At 51.2% G+C, this 23730-nt stretch overlaps 1 protein-coding gene across 1 annotated transcript in view; it reads right to left on the bottom strand.

Moving 5' to 3' along the window:
- The window catches only part of kif1b (kinesin family member 1B), a 72622-nt gene continuing 48892 nt past the window's right edge, over positions 1–23730 (bottom strand). The window contains 26 exon segments of the mRNA XM_079741760.1: positions 1–3700; positions 4026–4144; positions 4855–5047; positions 5892–6044; positions 6481–6602; positions 6715–6786; positions 7272–7553; positions 8013–8158; positions 8472–8533; positions 8718–8851; positions 9319–9433; positions 11186–11291; positions 11586–11670; positions 12159–12225; positions 12516–12624; positions 14157–14212; positions 14367–14485; positions 14616–14706; positions 15396–15546; positions 16877–17006; positions 17484–17569; positions 18729–18847; positions 22545–22632; positions 22635–22681; positions 23178–23283; positions 23286–23355. Of these exon segments, the coding sequence (XP_079597886.1) occupies positions 3658–3700; positions 4026–4144; positions 4855–5047; positions 5892–6044; positions 6481–6602; positions 6715–6786; positions 7272–7553; positions 8013–8158; positions 8472–8533; positions 8718–8851; positions 9319–9433; positions 11186–11291; positions 11586–11670; positions 12159–12225; positions 12516–12624; positions 14157–14212; positions 14367–14485; positions 14616–14706; positions 15396–15546; positions 16877–17006; positions 17484–17569; positions 18729–18847; positions 22545–22632; positions 22635–22681; positions 23178–23283; positions 23286–23355 (2871 nt within the window). The 3' untranslated portion in view covers positions 1–3657.

Raw genomic sequence — 23730 nt, 5'->3', positions numbered from 1 at the left:
CATGACACAGAATCTGGTTATCTGCATGACACATCTATGCTATACAGCGAATGGATTATAATTATTACAAATACAGGAAACATATTTACATTTGAATTCAAGCCCCATACAACACATATATTTACAAAATAAGTATGAAAATGAAATAATCGGACAAAAATATACAGTGTTAATGTCTTGGTTTGTCCACTCTGGGTGGTCTCGCCCACCGGGACCTGATCGATGGATGTTTATTGTTGAAAAGGGGAGAATGCAAAATATAACGGCTATGTCTTTCTTTATTTGAAGGCATCGTGGGAAAATGGCTGAAGTGAGGAGGAGGAGGATGTGTAGAATAGCATAATGTCGTTCTGGGTGAAGTAGCAATCGCTACCATGTGTTGTACTCCCTGATATTAGAAGATAAATCATAGTAAGTCAAAAAGCATTCTATACTGGATTTGTTACGATAAAAGCGGCAAGACTAACTGTTTAATGAGTTAAAAACAAATCGCATAAAAAATGAAATTCAAACCATTTTCTACTTTAAAAAAAAGGACGCACAAACTGATGTAACCCACATCGATAGATAATTCAGTGCTTTTTTTCTCAGCAATGAAACACACACACACACACACACACACACACACAGTACATTCATCTCTCTCAGGTCAGACCAAAGAGGCCACACCAACGTTTGGTTCCTTCTGAGTAGAACAACTGAATCGCACACGACCTTCATTGATCCGTTATCCCATACCGTATTTCTTAATGTATTAATATGTGCAAAGAGCTGCAAACTAATATGTACATTGCAACAAAAAATAAATACCACAATCCAAAAATAAACACCACCTCAACGGGTTAGTAGCTGAATGGAAAACGTTTGCTCTGACAAATATTCATAATGGAATGTAGAAACATCCACCCCTTTACTTGATCAGTGCATAGAAGTTGGCCCGTAATCTGTTGATAATATTTATGATATTGTATATGATCGTTTCCATAAGAGTTCACACAGCCGGTAGGGAGGCCTTGAAGTTGGCTGACTAGCAGGCTGGTTGACCTGAGTGCTGCCCCTCCCTCCCAGCCTACTCCTCATCTCTCTGCAGAGAACCAATCCTCTGACGTTGAGCTGCATTCAACGCCAACAAGCAGCCATTTTATTGTACAACTCTCCTAGCACGCTAGGACTGCCCTAGATCAGAACAGAGTGTCTCTGTCTCTCTTCCCATCTCTTAAACTGAACTTTTCCCTTTAAAAGCAGGGCAACACTTCTGGTTGGCTGGCCAGTGGTGCCTCATGCCTATACTGTTGCCGTTCATGCTGCAGTACATAGGAAGAGACAGGGACATGGGTAACTAAGTATCACAGATGATGTGCACGAATGATCTTAGATGTACAGAGCAAATATTTTCATAGACAATCAGGGAGAATGAAAAGCGTTTGAGTCCCTTTGATACAACTTCTTTCTTAAAGCCTGAAGCGTCGTACAGAAAACCGACCAAGAACGCTAGCTTTGTCAGTATGTGTTCTCTAATCAGCGTTACTTCATAAAGTTTTTGTTCTGAAGAAGCGCTGCGTAGTATTGATCCTGAACAGAATATGTCCAATCGGTTGATCGTACACATTGATTACTGTGTGTGTTAATGTGCAAATCAAGATCAAACAGTGATATACCTTCAGAAACAAATGCCCTCTCAAGTTTCCCCATCAAATTATTCTGCGGAGTACCCCTATTCATACAAAATGAATAAAAATGTTTAATAATAACAAAAGCAAAAAACAATCCATTAGAAAAACTATATCAACCAGATAAGATTCAGCCAGGTTAGAATATCGAGCCTCAACAATGCAAAAAAGTTAAACGCTCTGTAAATCCTTCGATGCACAAATCCACACCATAGCAAGCAACTCGTAATCTAACCGACACAGTGCCCTGAAACCGTATGAGCCCACGATACAGCCCATAACCTCACAGCGTTCACGTTGTCATGACGATGTGGCTGGACCTTCATCCAGGCCCCTCCCCCGTTCCCTTGGTTCTCGCTATCGTCGCTCCACTCGTTCTGTCTGTAACATCAATGATCAGAAAATAAAAAAAATACACACCAAAAAAAAAAAAACGGGATGCAAAAGATCCAATTTTCCGAGCTTTGCACGTTTAGGTGTTGCGCTAGGAAATGTGCAAACGGCCGATCCTGCTCTGAGAGGAATGTGGCGGAGGAGGTTTATGTATAAACGCTGTTCCTTAACTCCTGGCCTCGTTACAAAGAAAAACCCTCTTTTGGTGACTTGATATTCTGCTGCTCTGAGCTGGGCAGCAAACGCGATACTGGGGACTTATAGAATCTGCTGTCGCTTGACAGCTATCGAATGTTGAATCGTTTTTACAGTAGTGATGTCGAGGACCCTCTGTTGCCCTTGCTTATCCCTTTGCTTAGCGTGTATTTTAATTTAAACAAATGAAAAACACACAAGCCTAAGCATGATCGCTTTGAAAATAACTGAAGTCACTGGCTCACGGCACTACTGTGGACTGGTGTATGCAGGGTGCGATTTGCCGGTGGGGATGGTGGGGATTATCCCCCCCTCTGGTTTACACGTCCTACCCTCTGCTGAATTATTTTTATCCTCGGTGGGGATAAAAATTATCCCCCCCACCCAAAGTATTTTCACCATTACATCGTAATAATTAACAACCAAAATACACAGGGTCCGTCTTCATTTTGAAACATTTTAAAATGTTTCTCAAAATGATCCCCCCCTCTGGTTTTTTCACAAATCGCACCCTGGGTGTATGTACAGGACTACAGGTGTCAGTTAAAAAAAGACAACACAGCCTTGAGGCCGTGTTGGCCGTTAAAGGATCCTTAACTGATTCTCTTTTTCGGTTTGCTTATCGCTTATCTAAAGGCGGAGAAGACTCGGGGAGGGCGGAGCTAACTTCTACTTAAGAAAATGTCGGCGTCTTAATGCGCGGTCCCACGGCTGGCGTGAGAAGCCTAAATGAATCCCTAGCAGCAATAGTTCTTTAGCCAGCGTTGCCTCCCATAGGAGGGCGTAAAAACCGAGTTTGCCCTTGGAGCTAGAAGTATCGTTTTTTTTCCCTTCATAATTCGGTTATAATTCTATGTTACATTAAGGTTCTTTTGTTGTTGTTGCGAATAAGCAAAAAATCGGGTCTTCTCCTGAGGACTGCTGCAGTGGACAAGGCGGGCACGAAATAAGAATCAAAAAAATAAAACTCTTTTTGATAGACAGGTAACACTGATAGAGATAGACGATCTTTACAGACGGTTATTCAACTGAGAAATAAAAGTGGCCAGAGGGGGGGCTGTTGCTGGAGAAATCGTGCACACACAAGTGGACTATCACAACATGCTACTAGTAGTCAAAGGAGGGGGCGGGGCTAAGGGATGACAGCAGAGAAGCCCGAAAATGAACCACAACTTTGTCGTTGAAACACAAAAAAAGACCGGGGAGGGAGAGGGGGCGAGGGAATAGAGAGGAAGAGGAGCGGGAGAGGAACGACCGGCCGCCCAGGTACTTGATAAGAGGAGACTGAAGCCACGGGGTCTACATACGAGAGGAAACCGTCAAGAATCACAATGGTTAATAAGTGTTAACACTTGGTTCAGGGGGGGGGGCTCTGGGGCCCCAACGCCGAAGCTGCTCCTTACTTCTTCACCAGCGGGCCACGCCTCCTCGCCAGCTTGGACCTATGGGAGCGCAGCGTTTGGTTATGTTGAAGTAGCCGCAGACTTTAAAAATGTGTTTAATGTTCATGCTTTAGTGGAGACTATTTAGAGACTTTACAGCGGATATATGAAGCCTAGCGCGTGTAGCTTACTGTTCCTGCTAGCAGTGCTAAAGCCTAGCTTGTACCTTACCAGTCCTGCTAGCAGTGCTAAAGCCTAGCTTGTACCTTACCATTCCTGCTAGCAGTGCTAAAGCCTAGCTCGTACCTTATTGTTCCTGCTAGCGGTGCTAAAGCCTAGCTGGTACCTTATCGTCCCGCTAGCAGTGCTAAAGCCTAGCATGTACCTTATGGTCCCGGCCAGCAGGGGGTTGAAGGCGTACAGCCAGTCGTTCATGTCCTTGTCGTTGCTGGCCTGCAGGAGGATGCCTCTGTGCTTGGTGCAGACAGCGAACGTGTTGGGGGTCTGGGGAGCCCAACACACACACACTGTCACTGTCTGAGGCTCCACAGGGGGGACCCCAATACACACACACTGTCACTGTCTGAGGCTCCACAGGGGGGACCCCAATACACACACACTGTCACTGTCTGAGGCTCCACAGGGGGGACCCCAATACACACACACACACACACACACACACTGTCACTGTCTGAGGCTCCACAGGGGGTATGAGCCAAGCTGGGTGGCTATCAAGATTAAATGTAGAGTTATAATTCATAAATGGATGCACAAAAGTGGAGAGGGAGTGAGAGAGACACACACACAGAGAAGACAGAGAGAGAGAGAGCGCGAGAGGGAGGGAGGGAGGGAGGGAGAGAGAGAGAGAGAGAGGGAGGGAGGGAGGGAGAGAGAGAGACGGAGAGAAAGACAGAGACAGAGAGAGCGTGCGCGAGAGGGAGAAAGAGAGACAGAGAGAGAGAGAGAGACAGACAGACAAGACAGACAGACAGACAGACAGACAGACAGACAGACAGACAGACAGACAGACAGACAGACAGACAGACAGACAGACAGACAGAGAGAGAGAGAGAGAGCGACAGAGAGAGAGAGACAGAGACAGAGAGAGAGAAAGAGAGTGAGAGAGAGAGAGACAGACAGACAGACAGACAGACAGACAAAGTATAGCGAGAGTGATAGAGCGAGCGAGAGCGAGAGAGCGAGCGGGCCCCTACCTTGAGCATGGCCTGCTGGTCCTCGCTGTACTCCACCTGGGCGGTGGACAGGTTGAGGACCCCCCGCTCCACGGGGTCCTTGTCGCTGTTGTAGATGAAGACGTAGGGCCGGCGGACCACCACGAAGTGCTTCACCCACGAGTTGGAGCGCGGCTCCATGAAGCTCAGGGTGCCCTTCTTGGACACCACCGACCTGACGGAGGAGACGGGTGGAGGCCGGTTAGGGCTTCTGTTGACTCGGTCAGCAGGTGTTTGTGACGCAGTCTGCACCACGTCCTGCTCCTTTAAGGCTAACCCTTTTTACACAGGGCCGTCACCTCTGTTACAACGCTTCATGTATTATTTTTAAACTTGTTTTGAAGGATGCTGCTTCAGGGCCCGAGGGTCTCCTGGGAGACGGGGATTGGTTTAGTGACTACATATTCAGCAGTTGTGCCAGGACATTCAAAGTCAACCTATTTTAACCATTTATCTACATTTAAAACTGAGTCACTGTTAAAAGCAGGATGCAGATGAGAAACGCACTCCAGTAAATGGTAAACGGACTGCTTTTAGCGCTTTACAGTATCGCCTGACATTCACCCGTTCATTCACACAGTCACAGGCCGACGGCGGGTCGGCCACGCAGGGCGACGGCCGGCTCGTTCGGGAGGCGTCTCGCTCAGGGACACCTCGACACTCAGCTAGGAGGAGCCTGGGATCGAACCAGCAACCTTCCGGTGACCAGCGGACCCCCTCTGCCTCCTGATCCTCATGCCGCCAGAGTGAAGGGCTGATCACGGCTCTATGTTCACGCCACACAACGACCGCGCGGACGCTTCGGCGCAGTCCTGAACCTTTATGGTTCTGCGTCCGGTTTTAGTAAGCGGACCAATCACAGCCCTCGCTGCTGCGCCGCCTCGACGGAAGGTTACGTTATTTTCCGGTGGACGCCAGAGGGTCCGCTAGGACGTAAGGGGCCCGTACCCCCTGGCGTTGGGTGAACGTGGGACCCTATCAGCCCTCGAGGCTACGGGGGGACGGGGTGGCAGCCTCACCCCGGTCTCATCTCCTCGATGTCGGGCACCAGGTTGAGGAACTCGTTCTTTCCGGCGCGGGCGAGGTAGGATGCCTCCGGGCTGGGCACCATGGGGAAGTTCTCATAGTCGGAGCAGGATGGGCTGCAGGCCCGCGAGCCGTTCTCTGGGGTCCTGGAGGGGAGACACACACACACACACACACACACACAGACACACACGCACACATACGCACGCGCACACGCACACACACGCACAGACACACACACACGCACAGACACGCACAGACACAGACACGCACGCACACGCACAGACACAGACACGCACACACAGGCACACACGCGCACGCATGCACGCACACACACACGCGCACGCAGACACACACACACACACACACACACACAAACACACAGGTGGTGAGACACAAGGATGGGGCCTTCAGGGATCCATGGTGGGTACAATAACGCTGACTAAACAGACACGAAGGGGTGCCCAGTGAGGGGGCATCCTTAAGGAGAGGGGGGGACGGGGGGGACGGGGGGTCTGGGGGGGACGGGGGGGACGGGGGGGTCTGGGGGGACGGGGGGGACGGGGGGGACGGGGGACTTACTTCTGGCCCATGGAGCCGCAGCGGGAGTCAGAGAGGGAGGGGCAGGTGGAGGACGGGGTGAGGGTGGCGCTGCTGAAGCTGGTCACAGAGGGGTCGCGACCCATGGGCGAGATGTCCGACAGCTGGAGGACAAACGGGAAGCAGAGCAGAGACACGGTGAGTTGAACCCCTGCTGCGTGAGGAGAGGAGGCGCACGGCTCGGCACCCGGACGCTTCGCTCCGTGTTCTGCTGACCTTGCAGTCGCTGATGCTGTTGCAGAGCTGGCTGTACTCGTTGTTGAAGCTGTGGGTCAGGAGACGCAAGCACTGCGGAGAACAGAAACACAGGGCGGTGTTACCGGGCAGAACAGGGAAACAGGCGGAGGTTGGCCAACAGCACAGAGGGCTTCTGTCTGTCGACATGTCGGCCGACCAGTTTGGCCGGAGAAGGAGGAAGTGTCAACGCACTGCTGGCGAAACAGTATCTCCTAATGGGTACGGCACAGAACATCATGGTTGAACGCCCTTTCTCACCGTTGGTCAAAGGAACTCAATTTCTTCACCGTGATGATGTCGAAAGGACTTGGAAACAGCGTTTAACTGAAGCGTTATATCCTAGTGCTAACTACGTAGGTCAAAGCTCAGAGTTCATGCTGTTAACGAATACCTTTACTGTGATAACTGGGATTTGGGGACCGGGGACTTTAAGGTTTTGAACGCTACGTCAGTCAGGTCTGCCTGGCCGTGACCACGTCAAAACGGCCCACCTGACGTAGACCCTACCCCCGTCCTAACCCCCCCCCTGGCCTCACCTTGGTGGCCAGGTCCTTCTCGCGGTCCACCAGACTCTCGATGTCGGCCGAGTCGTAGCCGCTGCTCTCGCTGGGCGTGATGGCGCTCTCGAAGGTGGTGCAGGAGATCTGCGAGGAGATGGAGGTGGAGGTGGACAGCGTGCCCGAGCTCATGCTGGGGGACAAGGACTCGCTCAGGGACTTGGGGGTGGTGGTGGTGGTGGTGGTGGTGGTGGTGGTGGGAGGGGGGGGCACCTCGCCAAGCTTGTCCCTCAACAGCAGCAGGTGGCGAGTCTTCTCCACCTTGGGTGGAGGTGAGGACGAGACACAGGGTTAACCCTCTCTGCAGTCGGTAGGCTGACAGAACACTAGCCTTAACCCTACAGATCATCAACATAACAACACCCCCTAACATCTGCAATGTGAGCCAAATCACAATATTTATTCCATGTAACAGAACAGAAGAACTTAGTTTAGTTTAGTAACTGAGCAGACCCGAAGAGACTTCTAGTCGTTAGATTACACGCCACTAAGGAGCCGGGCATGGGTTAGGCATCGTGCTCGAGGATGCTAGCAGGTAGGCCGACGTCATGGGGATCAAACCCACAGCCTTTCGACCGGGGGGGGGGGCGGGCGAACTCCCTTAACCACTGGAATATCCAGCCCTCGGGACCCCAAGATTGAATCCATATTGGAGTTCAGCGAACAGGACGGACTGATCTAGTCCGTCCTGTGTGTGACCTTTGAGGGGGGGGCACCCACCTCGTGGAGCTGCTCCATCTTCTCCAGCTCCCACTGGTGCTCCAGGATCAGGCTGTCCCCCCGGGGCCTCCAGCCCGCCAGGTTCTCCTCCCCGCGGACGTACGCCACCGAGGTGTCCAGCACCTTCCTCCTCCGGCGCTGCATGCCTGGGGGGGGCGGCGAGGGGAGGAGCTAGGCCTGAGGTTCTGAACACCGCCTGAACCACGGGTCTGTGGTTCTGGGTCTTTTGGCCGATGCGTCTTTTTCAATTCTTTCTCAACTATTTTCCAAAAACTCTACACCCTGTACATTTGACATTATAGTAAAACTGATACTACATTTGAATTATTTAATTATTTTAATTACCGCTATTAAAATAACCGACGAGTAACCAAGGAATGGACACAGAGCTGGAACGCACTAATGTAATGTTATATAACCCTTTAAAGTCTTCCAAAGGTTCTGCCCTTCTGGACTCACCTGGGCTTCCTGTGTCGGACATCTTGCACAAGCTGAGCTCATAGATGCCGGTCACTCGGTTGCTGTGGTAACAAAACAAAAGAGCCTTGAAGTTCTGTGCTCCGAGTTGGAATGCAGATCTTGTCGTACCAAAGGTTCAGGTCTATATCAAGTATGAACTAATAATAAAAATGTGTTTTTAATTTGTGTCTTAATCATGTTGTTGTGTTGGTGGTGGTGTAACAAGATGTCCGCCGGGGCCCTTACCAGTCGGGGGTTTTGGAGTAGCCGCTCCCGAAGAGGTTCCTGAGGGACCGTGGGGGGGAGATCTTGGCGTCCCGTGAGTAGAACACCATGCAGATGTCTTTGGTTATGATGGCAGGCTGGATGCAGTGGTCAAGCTGTCGGGCAGGAAAGAACACGCCACCACCACACCAAGATCAGCTCAGACACATGGACCACGTTCAGGCAAAGGTCAGACAGAGGTCAGACAGAGGTCAGACAGAGGTCAGACAAAGGATGATTTGGAACCATGGCCCTATAGCTACGTCCTTACAGCTCGCCTGGTCACCCATTAGCCCAGGCTAGCCTGGTCACCCATTAGCCCAGGCTAGCCTGGTCACCCTTTAGTCCAGGCTAGCCTTGTCACCCATTAGCCCAGGCTAGCCTGGTTCACCCATAAGCCCAGGCTAGCCTGGTTCCCCCATTAGCCCAGGCTAGCCTGGTTCAACCATTAGCCCTTAGCGGCGCTCATCATCCTCATCAGAAGGATAAACTCAAGGTGAGGAGCTGTTGTCCCTCCCTTTATAAACCTGGAGCGTACCACCCCTGTTGGGATGTGGGGGGGGGGGGGGTGGGAGGTACCAACCTCCAGGTAGGCGGACAGGGTCATGTAGATCTTCTCTCCGTAGGGGGTGACCCGGTTCAGGAGCAGGGAGTTGTGCAGAGAGCTGTCCCACACCGCCTCGAAGCGGTAGAAGGTCCTGCGGCGAGCAGAACAGTTAGCTCAGAGCCGCGACAGACTAGAAGAACTACAAACATGGAGCAGGACTACAAGTAGAGCAGAACTACAATCACCAGAGTACACCGAGGGATCATCACAAGGGGGGGGGGGAATAATGAGAAAAGACTCGGGGGAACTAACTATTGAACTATTGATGGACGATGAATAAATACAAAACTAAAGGCTTGAAGAGCTAAAGGAAGTGAATTCACTGAGGTTTAGCTTAATCTTCATCGGACACACACGCGCACGCACACACACGCGCACACACACACAGTGAAGCTGTGAGGAAACACAGGTTAATAAGATGACAGCAATGATGAATAATTTTCTTACCTAAAATGTATGATTTTAGGTAGAAAAATGTGATTAGCATTAGATTCATCTATTGTGTACAACAGCGTTCAGTTCCTGTGGTGAGCAGCAGGGGGCACTGTTGTCCACAGCTAGATGGAGGCTCTTATGCTGCACACTGCGTAAACAAGCGACTGTGTGGGGGATGGGCTACTTTAATAAATTCATTGGGTAGACGTGGATGAATAATGGTTGGGATTCAAAATGGTTTTGATAAAGAATATACAAACACACAAAGTAAAGGGAACACTTTGCATTTAAGATTGCCGTTGCGACTTGATTTGGGCTCTGAAAGTTGTTACTTTCAATCTATTTATAATATAATATTAGAGTCTAAAGGCAATCCTAAAGTAAAGTGTATTTAATGTAATTATGGTACATAAATAATAATAGGGCATTAGTCTAGGGGTGCAGCTGACGATTATACTCATTGTCGATGAATCTATTGATGATTTATTTGATTAATCGATTAATCATTTAGTGACGAGCAATGTTAATTGCGCATCACAAATATCTGAATTTGTGAATTTAGTATCAGATGATGACCCGATGACTAATGAGGCTGTAGCCAAGTCAAGTCACACATCTGACTTCACTCGATTATCCACAAATAGAATCGATTCATTTTGTGACAAAGCACAAATAAGATTAATCGACAAATCGTCTCAGCAGAAGTCTAGAGAAGGATGTGTGACACATAAAGATCAATGAAAAGAGCTTTGTGTCCGTCTGTTGGTACCTAGCGATATCCTTATCAATAGAAAGCCTGCGCAAAACCAACAGTCCACGAGCAGCAGATGGGGAGACGACAATGCACGAGAGAGGGAGAGAGAGAGAGAGAGAGAGAGAGAGAGAGAGAGAGAGAGAGAGAGACAGACAGAGAGAGGGAGAGAGAGAGAGAGAGAGAGAGAGCGAGACAGAGACAGAGAGAGAGAGGGAGAGAGAGAGAGGGAGAGAGACAGAGAGAGGGAGAGAGACAGAGGCAGAGACAGAGAGAGAGAGAGAGAGAGAGAGAGAGAGAGAGAGAGAGAGAGAGAGAGAGAGAGAGAGAGAGAGAGACAGAGACAGAGAGAGAGAGGGGGAGACAGACAGAGAGAGAGGCAGAAACAGTGAACAATGGTACACCTGAAGAGGACGTTAACATCAGTGGAGATGGCCATGCAATGGTGCGTTCAGCGATACAGAATACCATCCACTCTACAAATACACACTTTCATGTACACATGTCCACCTATTCATTGCACTGGGACAAGAAACTCAACGTTCCCGTGGCAGTAAGCATTTAAAAGTGGAGCGATCATTCCTTCAACGGATCACTTATCTTCTAATGGTGTGAATCTTCCTCCCCCCTTCTAGCCCCCCTCCTGCCCCCCCATACCTGTTGGAGTTGTGTGAGGACTTGATGCTCTTGGCGGAGATGATGTTGAGTGACAGGACTGCGTCGGCCGCGCTGTCGTCGACCTCCGTCTTGCTCCGGATGCGACCTGTCGCCGACGGCAACAGACGCGGTTTAGATACGATGAGCTCGCTAGCTGAATGAAATTCCACTTGGTGGGGTTTGAAACTATAACTTTATACGTTGTAGAAGAAAAGCGGATGATGGTTAGAGCAGTGTTTTTATACTGAGAGGCCGAAACACTGCGGCCGCCAGGTGAGGTCACCCTTTGTATGGGGAGTCCCATTGCTTGGGGCCAGTAGCAGCCAAGCCTAAACACCCGCTGTAATAACACTGAAGTGTTGAGTCTTTGGAGACGTGTGGACGCTGCGGAGCCACTCACCGACCACCAGCTCGCGGACGTCCTTCCAGTGTAGCTCGCTGCCCTTCTCGTGGATCAGAGTCACGGTGATTCTCCTCTGGATGCCCTGAGGAGGAGACAACAACACGCAGATCAACAACAAGTCACCAGATAAACAAAACGCAGATCAACAACATGTCACCAGATAAACAACACGCAGATCAACAACAAGTCACCAGATAAACAACACGCAGATCAACAACATGTCACCCGATAAACAACATGTCACACGATAAACAGCACATCATCTGATAAATAACAAGTCATCTGATAAACAACGAGTCATCCGATAAACAAGAAGTCGATAAACAACATGTCACCTGAAAAACAACATGAGAATAAACAACAACAACGATGACAACAACTGGGAGCTGTGTGTTGGAGCGCAGAGATGAGCGATAGAGAACATCTGTCTTCAGAGAGCGTATCACAGCGTGCAGTCTTTGTGTGTGATCTGGCTGAAGCTCGATGCTCACATTGGGGACGTTATGTAGCCGGTGAGGGGCGTGTGTGTGTGTGTGTGGGGGGGGGGGGGGGGGGGGGGGGGGGGGGTACCTGGTGCAGCAGGTATGTGCCGTGGCAGGGCAGGCCCCCACTGTGGTCCACCACAGCTGGGATGTACCTGGGAGGAGAAGCAAAGAGGATTGACCGATCAAAGCCTGAGAGCTGGAACTGAACCATCTGTCTCCATTTGTCTGCGTGTGCGCGTGTGTTTGTGTATCTGTGTGTGTGTGTGCGTGTGTGTATGTGTGTGTGTGTGAATGTGTACGTGTGTGTATGTGCTTGTGTGTATGTGTACATGTGTGCGTGTGTGTACATGTGTGTGTGTGTGTGTGTGTGTGTGTGTACGTGTGTGTGTGTGTGTGAGAATGTGTACGTGTGTGTGTGTGTGTGTGTGTGTGTGTGACGTACTCTCCGGTGGGCTCCAGCTCGCTGATCTCGAACCAGACGAGCAGGTCGTAGCGACTCACACACTGGCCCAGGTTGGACTTGGCGATGGTGTTGAGTTTAGTGGCGGCCACTGAGACACAAGCAGACTCATTGAAACCACATCAACCGCTGAACACCACTATTGTATTGACATACACTGACACAGAAAGGTTGATGTACTCGGTGGATATGTAGATGAAACGGGTGGAAATGTTAATCCCCGGGGTTAACATTTTCATTTGTAAAAAGTACGATAAAGTTTGGAAAATAAGATGAAGGTGAGTCTCCTCTAAGGATCTCTAAAACCAACCACAACATCGACTCATTCTAAGCCCTAAGACGGCGGGGCACTCAATCGCACGGGGAAGGGGCGATCACACACTACGTCCAGAACATTAAGGGGTGCAGAGACTCTGCCCAGCTGATCCCAGACGACCATGATGGTGTGTTCTGCTGCCCAGTACACCAGCATAAGGCCCAGTTAACACCGGCCTTATCCGCCCACAGCACTAAGGCCATGCCTCGGTACGTCTCCTCCTCAGCAGCAGAACGGGGGGTGAATGAGAGGCACACGGGGATCTGAAGCAGCCTCATTGGACCAAGAGCCTTTGTTTTGTGTATTTGCTTCATGTGCTGATCGCTATGGCGATGACGTTGCCTGGCACACGGTTTAAGGGATTCGTCTGAGCCTGACCATGAGACAGGTTTATGTTTAAAGATAAGAGCGGGTTCCTGCACAGCTCACCAGATATTCAGACAATAAAATGTGAATTGCAAGGCGAGTGCCAACTTATTATTACGTGTTATTTATCCTTTGCACGAGATGAATGTGGTAGAATTAATGCCAGGTGATGGCACCAGTTATCTTCAACCTCTGGGCCAGCCAGCATGTTGTGGCATTGACAGCCGTGGTCATGTGGTGTGTTTACCAGACCCTGACCGTACCCAAACCCAACTACTGATGTTAATGTTTTAGGGTCAGTCTTTAGAAAAAGGTCTGCCTAGGTACACAACATGTTTGATATCCTCCCTCTCTTTGTCTCCATCTATGTCTCTCTGTCTTACCTTATCAACTTCTACAACTTGAAGCCACATTACTACACCCCAGCACTAGAGCTAGGCTAGCTCAACGAGCTACTGCGCTACAACGACCGCCCGTCAGCGCTAGCTCAGTACCCACCGGGGCGGTGGTGCACGGTGAGCGCGGGGCCGCACGGCACGGGGAGGAAGGGGAAGTGGGAGAGCTGGTCGGCGCCGTCCTCCAGGCTAGCCACGGCGGTGGAGGCTAGCGCGTTAGCGTGCTCCGACAGCGTGTCCAGCACCTGGCCGTTCACGTAGCCGCTCACCAGGTAGCGCACTAGCTCGATCTTACGCGCGTGGTCTGGGGGGGGGGCCGCGGTGTACCATGTGGTGTGCGGGGGGGGGGTGGAAGGTGTGTACAGGGTTTGAAATAATACAGAGTTCATATCACGGGGGGAGAGCGACGAGGAGGACAGCCAATCCCATGGAAGCAGGAAGTGAAAGAGAAACAAAAGAATGGGCGGAAAAGATGAAGCATGCGAACAAAACTCAGAATGAGAGAACAGGTGGAAACAGGAGCGGCGCGGGGCGCTGTGTCCTCACCTGGCTTGGACAGGGGCATTGGGATGGGGTAGTACTTCCTGGAGGGGGCAGAAGACCTGGAACAAATCAGTCCACTCATCACTTCAACTCAATGCTTTCAAAGATATGAAATCATCACTTTGGTGATGAGGTGATGTGAGTAGAGTTGAAGGAGTAACAGGATCCCCCCCAGAGGTGGGGACTGGTCCTCCGGTGCCCCCCCGGGTGTACCTGACGAGCTCTGTGCCGTGGAGGTGGAGTGGGTGCTGCTGGTAGTGGCCGAACACCTCGAACACGATGGGTTTGGTCTTGATGTACTCGATGAACGACTCCGTCACCTCCACCGAGATCTGCTCCCAAAAGAAGATTTTTTTAATTTTATTTTTATCGAAAAGCAACTTTGTTGAGTGTGGTTGTTTGTGCATGTATGTGTGTGTCAGTGTGTGTTTGTCGTGGCGGGGGGTGTAGATGTACACTTACGTTCTGGACGTGGTAGAAGCCCAGCGGAGCTCCTTTCCCCGTGTTCTTCAGCGGCTCGGTGGAGAACGCCTCGTCATGGCGGTGCAGGAAACTAGAGACACCACATCTGTTAGCAAGCTAGCCATTTCCATCTACACTTTAACATTAAAAAAACCCTTGCACACTCCTCTATTAAGCTACGTCTTTACATTTGACTTGATTCTTATGTGATTCTCTTATCGTTCCTCATGTCTACAACCTCAACCTAAACCTGACCTACTGCTTAATCACAGATATGGAAGCATATCAACCTTAAGTTAAAGCTTCATGGTTTGTATACAGCTGCATGCTTTTAGCTATTTGACTTTTACTGTTGCCGTTTCTCTCCTTTTGAGGTTTTACTGCCAGTTTTACCAGTTTTCTATTCATTACATAAATAATAAATGGTATACTAAATATATTATCCACATATCAATATAACAATGTGTTGTGTGCTGTAAAGTATTATACGCATCGCTGCATCCTGAAAGCAAGAACTGAACCATCTGTCTATTTGTGTGTGTGTGCACGTGCGTGTATGTGTGTGTGTTTGTGTGCATGTGTACATGTGTGCGTGTACGTGTGTGAGTGTGTATGTGTGTGTGTTTGTGTGCATGTGTACATGTGTGTGTGTGTTTATGTATCTGTACATGTATGTGTGCGTGTGCATGTGTTCATGTTGACTATAATCAGCCGTTCCCGGTGCGACGGTAACCAGCCTGTTGCGGCGTGACGCTCAGCAGACAGCAGGGGGCGACTCACTTGAACTGGCAGAAGATGTCAGCGTACTCGGGCAGGATGGCGCTGGCCTGCAGCACGGTGACGCGGAAGGTGAACACGCTGCCCACCTCCAGCTGGCCGGCCAGATCTCCTCCCTCCAGCAGCTTGCTGTCGCCCTCCTTCAGCTTCAGGTCTGCGGACACAGGACACTCAGCAGGCCGATCTATCACCATGGCTTACATGGCCTGTCACACCAAATCTACTCAAAGGGGCTGGCGCCACCACGGCCCCGTTTACCGCCCGCGTCCTCCACCGGGTCGCCGAGGGGTTCAACCACGGCCCCGTTTACCGCCCGCGCTCTCCACCGGGTCGCTGAGGGGTTCAACCACGGCCCCGTTTACCGCCCGCGTCCTCCATTGGGTCGCCGAGTGGTTCCCTCCGACAGAGGGGATTAGGTTGTGGATGTGAATGTTTTGTTTCACACCAAATGAACCAAAGGAACACAACGTCTGAGATAAGGACATCATGTCCTAAACAAAAAAACAGATCCCATCCCGCCCGGGAAGAAGGCAAAACACCAAATTGGCATCAAACACTGAAATATAACCTCGATATGGCACCCGGTGCGGTAGCATATTGAAGGAGCGTCTGCTGGTCGACACAAAGGCCTTTAGTCAAGCTGCTGATTGATCTAGGGGCCCCACGGCCCTGTGTCTAGCTCTAGGGGCCCCGGCGGCCCTGTGTCTAGCTCTAGGGGCCCCACAGCCCTGTGTCTAGCTCTAGGGGCCCCAAAGCCCTGTGTGTAGCTCTAGGGGCCCCAAAGCCCTGTGTCTAGCTCTAGGGGCCCCGGCGGCCCTGTGTCTAGCTCTAGGGGCCGCAGCGGCCCTTTGTCTAGCTCTCTAGTTTTCTAGAAGGGAGGGGCTCTTCAGACGAGGGGAGGGGCTCTTCAGACGAGGGGAGGGGCCTTTCAGTCGAGGGGAGGGGCTGTTCAGACTAGGGGAGGGGCCTTTCAGTCGAGGGGAGGGGCTGTTCAGACTAGGGGAGGGGCCTTTCAGTCGAGGGGAGGGGCTCTTTAGACTAGGGGAGGGGCCTTTCAGTCGAGGGGAGGGGCTCTTCAGACGAGGGGAGGGGCCTTTCAGACGAGGAGAGGGGCTCTTCAGACGAGGGGAGGGGCTCTTCAGACGAGGGGAGGGGCTCTTCAGACGAGGGGAGGGGCCTTTCAGTCGAGGGGAGGGGCTGTTCAGACTAGGGGAGGGGCCTTTCAGTCGAGGGGAGGGGCTGTTCAGACTAGGGGAGGGGCCTTTCAGTCGAGGGGAGGGGCTCTTTAGACTAGGGGAGGGGCCTTTCAGTCGAGGGGAGGGGCTCTTCAGACGAGGGGAGGGGCCTTTCAGACGAGGGGAGGGGCTCTTCAGACGAGGGGAGGGGCTCTTCAGACGAGGGGAGGGGCTCTTCAGAAGAGGGGAGGGGCCTTTCAGAAGAGGGGAGGGGCCTTTCAGATGAGGGGAGGGGCCTTTCAGACGTACCCATATCATTGATCCTGTTGAGCTCCTCCGAGGGCGTGTTGACCTCTGAACTCTGACCCTGACCCTCCACGATACGCAGCTCCTCCAGGGATAGGCCGGAGCGGGTCATCACCATGGGGGGGAAGTCGATCTGAGAGAGAGAGAGAGAGAGAGAGAGAGAGAGAGAGAGAGAGAGAGAGAGAGAGAGAGAGAGAGAGAGAGAGAGAGAGAGAGAGAGAGAGAGAGAGAGAGAGAGAGAGAGAGACATGGACGTTAGCATAGAGTTGGTTGTAAGACATACAGTATATACAGCGATAGTCCTTTATACGAGTCGTGGATGACAGATATAAATGCGTTTTATCGCCTGGATATAGCTCCGATGAGATAAGGAGGTGTGTTTTATTAATACCAGACAGGAAACGTGGGAAATACAGCAAAGTACAGGACAGTAATACGACTTCAATTAGATACAGATTCACAGTAAAAGAAACAGAAACGTATGACTTCCCAAAGGTATTTCTCAAAAACAAACTACCTGCTAGTTCAAATTTTTGTTGTTCAGTTAGATTTTTATTCTAAAAATACCTCAAACAATCGACGGTGCTTTTATCAGACTGGGGGGGCTCACCTTTTTGAAGTACTCGTCATCGAAGGAGATCTTGGCGGTCCCCGACTGCCTGACCCCCGAGCCGTAGTCAGGGGCTTCCTCGTCCGCTGGGGAGACCGAGAGGAGAGTGACGAGGGGTTCACCCCCAACGAACGCAACAACTACCACTGTGGGGCGGACAGACGCCTGCTCCACAGACAGACAGACAGACAGACAGACAGACGTCTGCTCCACTGACAGACAGACCTCTCTCTACCACAGACAGACAGACAGACGTCTGTCTGTCTGTCTGTCTGTGGTAGACAGAGGTCTGTCGGTCTGTCTGTCAGTGGAGCAGACGTCTGTCGGTCTGTCTGTGGAGCAGACGTCTGTCTGTCTGTCTGTGGAGCAGATGTCTGTCTGTCTGTGGAGCAGACGTCTGTCTGTCTGTGGAGCAGACGTCTGTCTGTCTGTGGAGCAGATGTCTGGCGGTCTGTCTGTGGAGCAGACGTCTGTCTGTCTGTCTGTGGAGCAGACGTCTGTCTGTCTGTGGAGCAGACGTCTGTCGGTCTGTCTGTGGAGCAGACGTCTGTCAGTCTGTCTGTGGAGCAGACGTCTGTCTGTCTGTCTGTGGAGCAGACGTCTGTCTGTCTGTGGAGCAGACGTCTGTCTGTCTGTCTGTGGAGCAGGCGTCTGTCTGTCTGTCTGTGGAGCAGGCGTCTGTCGGTCTGTCTGTGGAGCAGGCGTCTGTCTGTCTGTCTGTGGAGCAGACGTCTGTCTGTCTGTCTGCCCCCCCTAATGCAATACGGGCTCTTGGCCCTCTGAGTGGCCCCCCCCTCCTTCATGGGGGACAGGAGGACCAATAGAGCAGACTGCAGCGCAAAGCTGCCATTTGTTATGGATTTTTTGGTCATTTTTTCACACTTCATTATATTATTTATTATTATGTCACCCAATAGAGTTTTTTTCAGTTGTATGAAAACGTGTAAAGCCTGCATGGTGTAGTGCCTTTTGGATGGATTGTGTTATTGGGTATTGAGGGTTTGACTCAAGATGTCAACAATTCAATGCAAGATAAAAGTCTGCGCTGAATGAATCTAAAGTGATAGTAAATTGTACTTTCATTGTTGTTGATATATTATTGGTTGATATCTGTTATCTTATGTCATATCATCTGAACAAAGTCATCAGACCGATCCCCGGGGACCAGCGTGACCGAGGACATTCACAGGTAAAATGGTTTCTCGTCCTGGGAGGTTCTCCGGGACCCCCTGGAGAGGGACTCACCGGCGATGGCCTGGACCCCCACCCGCAGGAAGCCGCGCACCTCGCCCTTCTCCGTCACTATGGCGACGCGGTGCACAAGGGGCACAGGGTACAGCAGGTTGCTCAGGTAGACGAAGGCCCTGAGAGCACAGAGAGGCAGTGTGGGTACGTCTGGAGGATCGGACACGGAACACGTGGGGATGTTCCGCCGTTCCCACTGGGGATCCTCTCTTAACAGCTAGAATCTGTATCTGATTGGTATGATCAGCGTTTGACATCTGACACAGCCTTCCATACGATTCAACAACATTGAGTTGAACCGTCTCAATGATGAAGACTCATTGTGATGACTCAACCATCCCATAATAATGCAGAGGAACAGAACATTCATAGCAGTCACCAGAAGACTGAGGAAAGCAACACGTTATGCACGAGTAGAGACAATGTGTTACTGTTAGATGACACCTTTTACTACAACAAAAAAATCCAAATAAAAAAAGACATGAAAAAAATGAAAATACAAACAAAACATCAAATGAGAGGCGGGCTACACCACCATGTGATCCACACATGTCGGTCATGTGCCATCACAGCAGGAGCGATGGAGAAGGTCAATATGGAGGCAGCGGAGCTATAGCACGACTAGTCTGACAGGTACTGCAGTGTTAGCTTCAGACACACACACACACACACACACACACACACACACACACACACTGGTTCTTCTCTGAGAGTTGATTGGCTATGTTCCCTGCTGTCCTTCTGTATTTATTTCAGTCTATCTCTCCTCTCCTCCTCCCCTCTCCTCTTCCCCTCTCCTCCTCCTACTCTCCTCCTCCCCTCTCCTCTTCCCCTCTCCTCCTCCTACTCTCCTCCTCCCCTCTCCTCCTCCTACTCTCCTCCTCCCCTCTCCTCTTCCCCTCTCCTCCTCCCCTCTCCTCTTCCCCTCTCCTCCTCCCCTCTCCTCCTCCCCTCTCCTCCTCCTCTCCCCCTCTCCTCTTCCCTGCTCTCATCAGCGCAGGAGGGAACCAAACTCCAGCCAAGATAGAAGATGGATACTGCTCCCCAGACAGTCATGCTGACGTAGGCAGCGTTGGCTCCCCAGCTAGCATTGATCTCCATCCCCCGGGGCTGCAGTGCTGTATTATCTCACAGCGCTGCGACACTCACACCACTCAGGGCTAAAGGACCACAGAGGAGGTGTTGCTAATGCTGGATATTACTAATCCTCCCGCCCAGAGCGGACCAACACGGCTACGTGCCTTCTGGATCGAACTGTATCTACTAACGATACACACACACATACACACACACAGATTCAATATTAGTACAGTATTAAAACACAAAGGTAAAAAAAAGGCATTAAAAACGTAATGAATCCACAAGGAACAAACGACAGAGGAATCAAATGACATCAAAAAAATGATAAAATAAATCAATAAGTAGCAGACTACTGCTGATGAGCTTAGCCGTAGCCTCTAGAGCAGACAGACGGACGTTAGTGCAGAGGACAGACAGCGGTGGGCTGGTGGCGCCTGCATTAGGGATGGGGCACCGCAGGGGGGGGTCGGCTATTCAATTTCCTGGGAACGGATTCGAAATGAAAGGCAGTTCACAATACCGGGGCCGCGGCCTCGTGGAGTACGGCTAATCGTGTTCACTTATCAGATCGCGTTTACCAAGTTCTTGTCGATGTTTTCAATGAGTTTGTGAGTTTTGAATTCTGCTCTATTCGTGAAATAGTTATTTTATTTCCAGACGCACTTCAGACTGAATGTTTTTGGACGTGTCTCATATTATGGAACCAGGTGTTCCTTTGTTAGATATGAACACCACGTTGGACTAAACCACTCTGGAACGGGGGTCAAAGTGTAACCAGCCCTCCTCGGGTTCAATAACGAATGAGTTAACATGAAGGTGGTGGTGAGTTAGGTCCCCCCTTCACTGTAAGCGCCTTTGGGTCATTGAAAAGCGCTATATAAATATAATGAATTATTATCATTATTAAGGTGCCTTCAGCATAAGATATTCATTCATTTGTATCCTGAGAAGGGAGCACGTTGCTGTTCACCATCTCAGCAGACACTTTAATCCAAAGCTTCTACAGCAGAGATAACGCAGAAATTAGCCTGCGGAGCTCGGGGTTCGATCACACGACCCTCTGATTAGAAGTACCCCCCCCCCTTTAGGACTACAGCTCCTAGAGCCGCCTGCCCCCCGGCCCCCCGCAGAGCAGGTTGGTACGGGGTGGGATGGACCAAGGAACCAAGGAACCAAGGGACAAAGGGACAAGGGACCAAGGGACCAAGGGACCAAGGAAACCGGGAACCAAGGGACCAAGGGACCAAGGAAACAAGGAACCAAGGGACCAAGGAACCAAGGGACAAAGGAACCAAGAAACCAAGGAACCAAAGGACCTAGGAACCAAGGAGACAAGGAACCAAGGAACCAAGGTAACAAGGAACCAGGGGACCAAGGAACCAAAGCACCAAGGGACCAAGGAAACAAGGAACCAGGGAACAGGGAACCAAGGAACCAAAGAACCAAGGGACCAAGGAACCAAAGAACCAAGGGACTAAGGCAACAAGGAACCAAGGGACAAAGGAATCAAGGAACCAAAGAACCAAGGGACCAAGGTAACAAGGAACCAAGGGACCAAGGTAACAAGGAACCAAGGGACCAAGGAATCAAGGAACCAAGGGACCAAGGGACCAGAGGACCAAGGGACCAGGGGACCAAGGAGCCAGGGCCCTGGGCCCCCGGGGGCCCAGGGCCCTGGCCCCGGGGGGTGGACGGGCCCCCACCCACCTTCCCACCAGGCTGAACCAGGGGGAGCGGTCGTAGAAGGGGTCCTGGCCGTCGCTGAACAGGTCCGAGCCCTCCTCCTCCGTGCCGGCGTCCGAGCTGGCGTCGTCCACGAAGGCCTCGTCGTCCAGCAGGTCCGACATCTCGCTGTGCCGCTCGTCCGCCATCTCCGTGATCTCCGAGTCGGTGTGGAGAGGGTGGGGGAAGGGGTGCGGTCCACCAGGTGCTCGTTGACGCAGCCGTGGAAGATGGGCGCGCTGGGGGGGGGGGGAAGGGTGAGGGCGGGGGGGAGGGGTCGGGTGGGGGTTCAATTGGACAGCGAGGGAGGATTGGGGGGGGGCGTTCATACGGGAGGCGGGCAGAAATGTTTCATGTAGATGAAGACAGGGGACAAGAGGCAGAGGCATCAGTGGGGGTCAGGCAGCACCACGGGGGGAGCGTCGGGGGGGTCCCACCCTCATGGTATCCCCCCCCCCCCCCCCCCCCCGCGGGTAAAGTGCTCCAAAGCCTCAACGGCCGTCTGGCTGTGGAACATACAGGCTGTACAGACGCTCAAAACCCAAACATGCTTTTGTGTGAAATGAAAGAAAGAATGAAGGGGAGTTACAAAGGAAATAAAAACTTAAATAGGAATGAAATGGCTGACGGCCACAACAACGTACAGAAAGTGGCGAAACAAATTCCAGGATAGTTACAAATCAACTCAAATAAAATCAAAAAATGAAATGAAAATAAAAGGATTTCACAAAGTAACAAACACAAAATGAACGCAAAATAAAAACAAGTGGGCAGCACAGACGCCTGAACGGTGAACTTCAAAAATAAAAACATCACAAAAAAGTCAGTGGGTTTTTAACAGAAACATTATTCAACCAAAACAAATGAATCATGCAAATGGACGCCATCAGACAGTTTCAGAACAACCCACAGCAGCATGACTTACCGTACACAGGAAATACTTAGTTTCTAAAAGACAAGTCCTAGTCCGGTACATGAGGAGTATTTCTACTACTTCCTGTGTGTGGTACATACCTCCCAACGAGCTTGAACCAATGGAAGCGGTCGTAGAAAGGGTCGTTTCCTGTCATGGTGCCCTCACAGTCCTCCTGATTGGACGAGCCATCTCTCCCGCCCGGTCGTACATCTCCCTCATCTGCTCCAGCCGCTGCCTGAAAGAGCAGGAATGATGTTACTAATGTTCATCTTCACCATCATCACCATCACCACCACCACCACCACCACCACCATCATCAACATCAATATCGTCACCATCTTTACCATCAACATCATCTTCACCATCAACACCATCATCATCATCATCACACTTTATTCAGGACATTTCTCCAGGAATCCTCCAAACAACCGGGGTGGTATTTAGGAGGGGATCCTGTTGACCCTTCATGGGGGCTCCCTTCATGGGGGCTCCCTTCACGGGGGCTCCCTTCACGGGGGCTCCCCTCACTGGGGGTTCCCTTCATGGGGGTTCCCTTCACGGGGGGTTCCCTTCACGGGGGCTCCCTTCACTGGGGGCTCCCTTCATGGGGGCTCCCCTTCACGGGGGCTCCCTTCACGGGGGGTTCCCTTCACGGGGGCTCCCTTCACGGGGGCTCCCTTCACGGGGGCTCCCTTCACGGGGGCTCCCTTCACGGGGGCTCCCTTCCTTACTTGAGCTTCTCCAGGGACCAGTAGTGCGTGGCCCCGTTCTTGAGGTCCTGCACCTCGACGGCCACCACGGTGCGGGGGAAGGGCCGCGCGTCGCGCTCCTTCTGGGCTCCGGGGCCACCAGCTCGGGGGGCAGCGGGGAGTACAGGGTGTCCGTCAGCAGCACGAACTGGAACTGGACCTGGGGGGGGGAGGGTAGGGTTAGGGTGGGTACCGTCAAGGTCAAGGTAAGGTTAAGGTAAGGGTGGGTAAGGTTAAGGTAAGGTTAAGGTAAGGGTGAGTAAGGTTAAGGTAAGGGTAGGTTAGGTCAAGGTAAGGTTAAGGTAAGGTTAAGGTAAGGGTAGGTAAGGTTAAGGTAAGGTTAAGGTAAGGTTAAGGTAAGGGTAGGTAAGGTTAAGGTAAGGTTAAGGTAAGGGTAGGTTAGGTCAAGGTAAGGTTAAGGTAAGGGTAGGTAAGGTTAAGGTAAGGTTAAGGTAAGGTCAAGGTAAGGTTAAGGTAAGGGTAGGTAAGGTTAAGGTAAGGTACGGTAAGGTCAAGGTAAGGTTAAGGTAAGGGT

Source organism: Pollachius pollachius (genome assembly GCF_949987615.1).
Source record: "Pollachius pollachius genome assembly, chromosome: 8".
Taxonomy (NCBI): domain Eukaryota; kingdom Metazoa; phylum Chordata; class Actinopteri; order Gadiformes; family Gadidae; genus Pollachius; species Pollachius pollachius.
Note: the sequence above shows the minus strand (reverse complement) of the source record. Positions and strands in the feature narration are given on the sequence as shown.